This window comes from Fukomys damarensis, unplaced genomic scaffold (assembly GCF_012274545.1).
Source record: "Fukomys damarensis isolate Sample0158 unplaced genomic scaffold, DMR_v1.0_HiC HiC_scaffold_33, whole genome shotgun sequence".
NCBI lineage: Eukaryota > Metazoa > Chordata > Mammalia > Rodentia > Bathyergidae > Fukomys > Fukomys damarensis.
Window position 1 is genome coordinate 25,217,161 of NW_022900945.1, and position 8,572 is coordinate 25,225,732.

An 8,572-nucleotide genomic window follows, 5' to 3' on the forward strand; every position below is an offset into this window, starting at 1 on the left:
TGATGGTGTTATCTTCCTTCTCTCTGTTTAGGATTCCCTTAAGTATTTTCTGCAGTGCTGGCTTGGTCATGATATTCTTTAGTTTATCTCTATTATGGAAAGTCTTTATTTTTCCTTTCATTTTGCAGGATAACTTTGTAGCACGCAGTAATCTGGATTGGCACTTACTTTCTTTTTAGCACTTGAAAACCTTCACTCCAAGCTTTCCTGACGTTTAAGGTTTGTGTTGGGAAATCTCATACTCTGTTTCCCCTGATAAGTGATTTGACACTTTTCTCTAACAGCTGTTAGTAGTCTCTCTTTGTTCTAAGTTTCCAGTATCTTGACTGTAACGTGTTACGGAGAAGTTCTTTTCTGGTTATGTGTGTTTGTATCCTTTACCTAGATATCCATGTCATTCCCTAGATTTGGGAGGTTTTCTGAAATAATTTAAGTGAATAAATTTTTTTTGCCATTATCCTCTAGCCCCTCCCTTGATTCTTAAATTTATTCTCGTAGAGTAGTCTAGGAACTCTTGGATAATCTTTTGATTGTCTCTTGTTGTTTTATCATTATTACTAACTGCTCTATTACATCCACCTGTCTTTAAGTGCTGATATCTTTTCTTTTGACTGATCCTGCCTAACGCTGACACCTTTTCCCTTCAATACTGGAGATTTAACCCATCATATTCACACTGAGCTACTGTCCGCTACCTTTTATTGGTGGGGGGGGCAGGGTCTCCATAAGTCACTAGGTTGTCCAGATGAGGGTTGAATTTGTGATTCTAGACTTTAACTTGTGATCCTACTACCCTTGTTTCACAGAGTGCTGGGAGTACATATGAGGGCACATGCCCAGCTACTGCAGACACTTTCGTCTGAGTTTTTCATTTCCAGGATTACTGCTTGCTTGCTTTTGTAACCTATAACTCTTCTGTAGTGGTCGTTCATATCCTGCATTATCTTTCCTTCATTCCTTCACCTTCTTATTTGTATTTTCTTTAAGCATGTTGATCATATTATTAAGTGATTCATTTAGCTATTTCTTTGTCTCTTCTTGCTCTTTAATCATTCTGTTGATTTTTTTACAATTCTTTGGAATTTCATCCACTTCATTTTCTCTAGGATTATCTTGGGGGAGTTAGGAGCTTTTATAGGCATATTTTTTTCCTTTTTTCCGTCATAGTTTTGTTTGTGTATAGAATTTTGCAGAGCAGATGTGAACTTTTCCAGATACAATGTGGACATCTTTTTTGTGAGTGGTTCTCTCTTTGTTATATGTACCTGGGATTGTGGGTTTGTTTCTCTTTTATCTGTTCTAAATAGTAAGTTAAATTCAACTCCTAACACCATTTTGAGTGGAGTTGTGTACTATTTTACTATCCCAGGAAAAGACAGGAAAAATAATAAAATATAATATGTTAGAAATAATTAAACCTTGCTGACACTTGGATTAATCTTAGTAATATATGTATAAAAGAGGAAAAGATGAGAAAAGGAAAAAAAAAGAAACAATTATGAGGTGTAGGAAGACATAAGGAACTTGTATCCTGTTGTTGAATAGACAGTGAAGCAATTAGATATCACCAAGAAAAAACTGTTGATGTAGGTATAAGTGACTAAAAAACATGAAACATTATAAAAGCAAATGCACAAATCTTAGTCGTGCAGCTGTATCTGTGCATACACACATGCATATCTGGTATATATTCCTACGCATATAATAAATACACACATAGTGTTTATTGCATAACCCCCAAAAAGAGAATTATTAACCAAGTTTTTGGTTGGAATGAAAGTTTTAAATCGGATTGTTTATACTGCTGTCTTTAACCCTTTGTGTTTAGAAGCCTCTGTGTTCTCGGGATGCTGACAGGGTGCTCATGCCTCTCCCTCTGTTTTGTGACAGCCTTTGGTTCCCAGCCCATGCTCCTACCACAGGCTGTGCTATTTGCTTTACACCGTTCACCTGTCAAACTACAGCACTCTCACATTGTGTCTGTGCCTCTGCTCTTCCAGAATTCTTTTATGGCCTCAACTTTGGTGTTCTCCAGGAAATAGGCAAGAAGCAGCCCCCTCACCCCAGTATACCATTCTCCTGGCTTTTCTCTGCCCTTTGTGGTTGGGCATCACTTCAGTATCCCTGTTTGCTGATTTTCTGTCTCACGATTTTCAGTGGCTTCTAGGGACTTGAGGAAAAAAGCCATAGCAGGCATTGAACGGGAGTGTTTTTTTGTGTGTCCCAGCTCTCAGCTTCTTGCCAGTCTTTCTTCAGTACACAATTTCAGTGGGAGGAACCACAACTAGCTGTACTGTTATCACTCCGGCATCTTCACTTCACTCATTCTTGCAGGACCTAGCCACGGCAAGCCCCTGCATTTCTCACTATCTCATGGACTCCACCATGTGTAGTTCCAGGCCCTTAGCTAGGACCCTACATTCTACCTCTCTTTGTCTCTGGGGTCACTGGTCCTATCTCTAGCACTGCCCTCTGAGTGACTCTCCTGTTTGTGCTCTCCACTTTGCTCTAGTCAGGGGAGGCTCTCCCCAATAAATATCTCATTCACTGGTTCCAAGCCCCAGCAGGAGAAAAAGTGGGCCTGGAGACAGCATCTGTTGGCAGCCACTATACTTCCTTTTTCCCTCAGAGAAATTTGTATGTTTCCCGAAGATGACATATCCTCCAAATGTGGGTTATGCACAACCTCAGAAATCCAGCAGTGGCCCTGCTTCTTCTTCTTCTTCCTTCAAATTGCTTAGCTGGGGTTGGGCTCCCATTTGTCCCCAAAGCTGTATACCTAGTAAACTTGGTGAGTGTCCCTGTGGGTGAACTTGGTGAGTGTTCCTGTGGGTGCTGCTGTCTCTAGTCTATGATAATTAAACACGTATTTCTTCTGTAAGGTGATATCTTTTAGATACTTGGTGGCCTTTTATATATGTATATCCTTCATGGCTTGGGCAGTTTTACGGATGCTCTTAGAGTCAATGTGAAGATTTGAACCACTATTTGCATGATTTTGTGGGGTTTTCTGGGTCAAGAAAATAGCAAACCATTTTCACAGGTCACCTCAGGCTGCTTAAATGAAGAGCATAAAGTTTATTTAATAAACACGATTTATTCAGCACTATTAAAGAATATAACAAGGAGTATCCACCCCACCTCACCCCTGAAAAAAACAAAGCTCACTTTTTTGGGCATCAACATTTTTATTTAAACAGTCCCAAGATAAATCATACATATTTTCTTTCTTTCTTTCTTTCTTTCTTTTTTTTTTTTTTGGTACCTGGGAATCGAACTTGGGTTCTTGTGCTTGTGAGGCAGGTGCTGGAACCACTGAGCTAACTCCCCAGCACCCATGTTTTCTTGTTATAGATGCATCCCTTGGCCTTTCAATGAAGGGTAATCATGAATGTCACCTCCAAGAAGTTTCTTTTGATACTTCCTAGCGGATTTACTTGTATCACATAAAGAATTCACCTTTATGTCTCATTAGTAATTTGTAGACATCCAATAACAGAATGGTTGAATAACTTGTAATATGACTTGTTAGTTGTGGAGCTGGGATTTTACTTTGAATCTGTCAGATTCCATACATGCTGATTGTTTTTTGGTTTTGGGTTTTGTTTGTTTTAGGGTTTTGTTTTCCATCCTACCCTTCCGTTTTTATTTTTCAAGGATAATTCTCTTAAAGTCTTGACTTTATTAATTTTTATTGTCTCTTTTTTTCCTATGAAAAATCATACTGTGACAACCAGTTTGGGACTTAATTTTTTGAGACAGGGTCTCTCTTGGTATGGTAGTCCAGGCTAGCCTCAAATTTGTGATTCTCCTGCTGTAGCCCTCCCAAATGTTAGGACCACAGATGAGATGTGGGCAACCATACCCAGCTGGTTGTGTTCTTAACTACTAAATGTCTGGCTTCCTAATTATAGCTTATGAAAGGTGATCAGTTGATCTGTCAAGTTACAGGTGTATAGTTATGAAATTTCTCGTGCACTAATACTTGTAAGGGAATTCATTCTTATTAACACTTAGAATTTCTTCAAATCCATAGGATTATTATACCATTGTAAAAAACCCAATGGATTTAAATACGATTAAGAAACGATTGGAGAATAAATATTATGTGAAGGCTTCGGAATGTATAGAAGACTTTAATGTAATGTTCTCAAATTGTTATTTATACAACAAGGTATGTAAGCCTTATATTGCTAATTCTTTTTTTTTTTTTTTTTTTTTTTTGTTTCTATTTTTTTTTTTTTTTTTTTTTTTTTTTGGTACCGGGGATTGAATTCGGGTCCTTGCACTTGCAAGGCAGGCCACCAAACCCCTGAGCTAAATCCCCGGCCCTATATTGCTAATTCTTTACTTTTACATATAGGAGAGATATATGTTATGTAGTCCAGGCTGGCCTTAAACTCACTGTGTAGTTAAGGCTATCTTTGAACTCATTGTTCTCCCGCCTCAGCCTTCTGAGTTCTGGGATTATAGGCATGCACTGCCATGCCCAAACAGACACATTCTTTAATACACATTGCCATTGATCTTCCTCAAAATATTCCCCTCAGTTTCAAACACCCTGATCCTGTTGTTTTGCCCACTATGTGAAGCAGTTCTGGAAGTCGTCTTTTGTGAGCATTTTTTACAAGGTCTCATAAAAAATACAGTGAGTGCCACTGCCAAATGCCATCCAACAGGAAGGCAGGCTCATGAAAACATTTACTACGTATCCTCTGCCACTTAATTTGCCTACTCACTGGATCTAGCACTGTGGAACTTCTGACTGTTCCCTACGGTCACAATGGCCATGAAAGGTAAATGCTTTGAATCAAGTCAGGACACAGGCAGCCATGACAGCATAGCTAAAGATACAAAAGAGGGCTTCCAGAACTGCTTCAGAAAGTGACAAGAATGATGGCATAAGTGTGTTCGAAGTGAGGAGGGTTTAATAGCAGTGCATCATTAACTGTGATAGTCTTTCTTAAACGTAAATATTTTTCAAGCATACCTCATGTGGACATTTTGAACTTGTCTTCACATTTGTTCTCATCTGTGAAATTGGATTTATGTATTTAGATTTTCTTCTCTACAACATTCCTGTTTCCACAGTATCTTATCCTTTTGATCTGTTTCATGGTATCTAAATATTATAAGACTTACATCCTATTAAAATATGAGACATCTAAGTATTTGGCATTTAGTTTGTACAAAATCACTCACTAGTGATGACTGTAATGCAAAAACATTTGTGATTTGGTTCCCAAGGTTATTATTAATGCCACCTTACATGTATAAAATATTTATAACTGTTAACTGATGTGAGTTTTTTAAAAATAATTATCAGTGGTTATCAATACCATTCAACTTTTTATCTTTTTTTTCTTTCAGTACTGGGGATCGAACTCAGGACCTTGCACTTGTGAGGCAGGCACAGTGCCGCTGAGCTAAATCCCCAGCCCTTCTATCTTAATTTAAAAGCAATTCCAAAGTGTTCTTTACATTTAATACTTTAAAACCAAGTTCAGTAGTTTTCCTTAGCTGCCAGATTTAGAAATAAATGTTCTGAGTTTAGGCCATTACTTTTTAACTTACTTATTTTTTTCTCAACAGTGAAATAAAGCTTAATTGGATAAGATTTTTAAATTGAATCAGCACTGAATTAATTTAACAAATTTGAAACTTAGAATGTAGTAATTGCTTCTAGTCAAACAATGAAGTACTTGGCCCAGTAATAAATACATTTCATTATAACCTATTGAGGAATAGAAATTCTTTGTATTACCTTGTTGTAGTAGTAGGATTGGTTGAATTATACTTCTGGTGCGCAGGCATTCTGGTCCTTTTTAGAAGTTGAAGGAATAAAATGTTAGAATTTAATGTTCACTATTTTGTAAACTTAATTTAGCAAAAATAACTAACACCTAAGAGTACTATATCACTGCCTTCTGTAAGTTAGCCTGAATTTTAAAAATTTGATACAATGGTCATGTTATATAATCTCTGTGATATATTTAATACATTTTTTTAGCCTGGAGATGACGTTGTTCTTATGGCACAAGCTCTAGAGAAGTTGTTCATGCAGAAATTATCTCAAATGCCACAAGAAGAGCAAGTTGTGGGTAAAGAAAGAGTAAAGAAAGGTAAGCCAAGAAGAGTTTCAATCTCTCCTGTGTATATGAACATAAAATCCCTCAAAGGAGGCAGACATCCAGAAATTCTTCTACATCCTATTATATTAGTGCAAATGTCCTTTTAGTCTGCCAAACCTTAATCACTAATATGGTCGTCATGCAAGAGAAGGGAAGATTGCATTGATAATGGGGTTATAGACAGGTTTCCTATGGCTTAGTGATATTCATAGAATAGGCAGCCAATAAGTCATACCTGCTATTATTACTGTCTTCAGTACAGCTTATAACTGTGCTGTACTGATAAGAACATACTCATTTCCAATAGATCTCATAGCTAACAATGAAATGTTGCTGCTGAGTCTGAACATTGTCTGTCTAGCTTTGCTTATAACTTTAAAAAAAGTTTTAGAAGGAACATATTTACATATAATCATCATGTTATTTAAATATGGACTTACTGTGCCGTGCCTGCCTGGCAAGTGCAAGGCCCTAAGTTCAATTCCTGGTACCAAAAAACAAAACAAAACAAAAAAGCTAAATATGGAGTTGTGCCAGGCCTGGAGGTACACACCTGTAATCCTAGCACTCTGAGAGGCTGGGGCACGAAAACCACAAGTTTGAGCCTAGCCTAAGAAACTTGTTGATTTGGCAAGACCCTATCTCAAAATTTAAAAAACAAAATTTTCAAATGGCTGCGGATGAAGGCTTAGGTCTAATCCCCAGTACCATAAAATAATATGGAGAGTTTTAAGAATGCATATAGATTTACTGCAGAGGCTAACTAAAAATGTTATAGATCAAATGTCAGTTCATGGGTTTTTTTGTTGTTGTTTGTTTGTTTGTTTTGAGACAGGGTCTCACTATGTAGTTCAGATTTCTCTGGAACTCACTGTGTAGTCCAGGCTGGTCTCTAACTCACAGTGATCCTCCTGCCTCAGCCTCCCGAGTGCTGGGATTACAGGCGTGCACCACCACGCCTGGCTGTCAGTTCATGTTTGGATCATTAAAAAGCTATGTAATCTTGAATAAGTTCTTTAATCATTCCATATTGGTTTCCTCACCTATAACATCAGAAAAATATTTGTTTTTCATGGTTGTAATTGTGTAGGTATGGCTAAGTGCCTGGGAAATAGGTTTAGAGTTAGTTAATGATAGAGATTGTTTTTATTGATAGTTCTATGTATATTTTTTCTTTATTCTTAGTAGATCCTTAAGATGGGTGGGTCATGGATTGTAATTTGTTGTAATCAATTCAGTGAGATTGTCACTGTCTATTACAGTGCTTATTTTATTCTTAGTTTGCAAAAGGTTGGTTTTGAGCCAGATAATGTAAATACCTGCACTTCTACATGAGGATTAAAATAAATCCAGAAAGGTAGATATTTATTCATGGATATAATTCATATGCTTATAACTATTATACTTATACAACTCTTCTTAGCATACTGAAGTGTCTGTACTAGTACAAAAATATTATTTTTGCCTATTTTATTGTGTAAAATGGCCTGTGAAATATTTCGCTGTGTTTTTATGTTTGTTCTTCAAACCCTTTCTAAATGTAAACATAGTTGAGGTGTAGAACCTGCAGTGTGCACAAGGCCCTCGGTTCAACACCCAGTATAAAAAAATAAATAGATTAAATATTTTAAAAATTGTTTTCTCCAGACTTATATTTTTAGAATTTCAGTGTTTTGGAATTTAGACTTAAGAGATTTTGAACTTTGAATATTTCAGCATTTGGGACTATATCTTTTCACATTGTGGTTCAAATCCAATAAAATTGACCTAATATTAGCAACAGTATGTATGGGAGAATTTCAAAAAATGGGAGTGTGTTTGCTTTATAAGTACTTATTCTAAATATAAGTATATTTATATGTATTATATGGATTATACAAATGTAAGCACTTATATTTAGAATAAGTACTTATATAACTAACTACTTTTCTAAAAAACAGAGTTAAACTAGAATGTAAGAGAGAAGAATGGTACTTCATGCTTATTCAAATATTTGACTGTTCATCTTTCACTAGGCACCCAACAGAATGTATCAGTTTCTTCTGTTAAAGAAAAACCACCCCCCAAAATAACGGAAATTATATTTAAGCAGCAAGAGATTCCCTCTGTACTTCCTGAGACTTCTGTCTTTCCCTTAAACATGGCACAAGAGGCTCTACTCCACTCTAGTTCACAAACTGTGGTCCAGGTAAGTTTTTTTGTTTTCTTTTTTTTGAAGCTAATCACAGATTTATTGGTACAATCTAGGTATACAATACAATTACATTCATCATTGGGATTCTGTACCTTTACATAATAGGTCTTGATTCTCATTTTTTTCCCCTTGTCCCTGCCCTCCCTTCACCCCCTCCTCCCCTCCCCATTTACAAACGCTTTATTTCCATTTTTTCAGTTTCTCATATTTTTTTCCTCTCCCTTATTACCTTTCCCCCACCCTTCCC

General features: G+C 36.6%; 1 protein-coding gene across 7 annotated transcripts in view; it reads left to right on the forward strand.

Annotated features, from left to right (window-relative positions):
• Positions 1–8,572, forward strand: part of Brdt (bromodomain testis associated) — a 61,739-nt gene that overhangs the window by 18,627 nt on the left and 34,540 nt on the right. For all 7 annotated transcript variants that reach the window (XM_019210793.1, XM_019210792.1, XM_033758373.1 and 4 more), the window contains 3 exons: positions 4,037–4,174; positions 6,011–6,122; positions 8,147–8,319. In XM_019210793.1, coding sequence (XP_019066338.1) covers positions 4,037–4,174; positions 6,011–6,122; positions 8,147–8,319 — 423 coding nt within the window. The remainder of the gene's footprint in view (positions 1–4,036; positions 4,175–6,010; positions 6,123–8,146; positions 8,320–8,572) is intronic.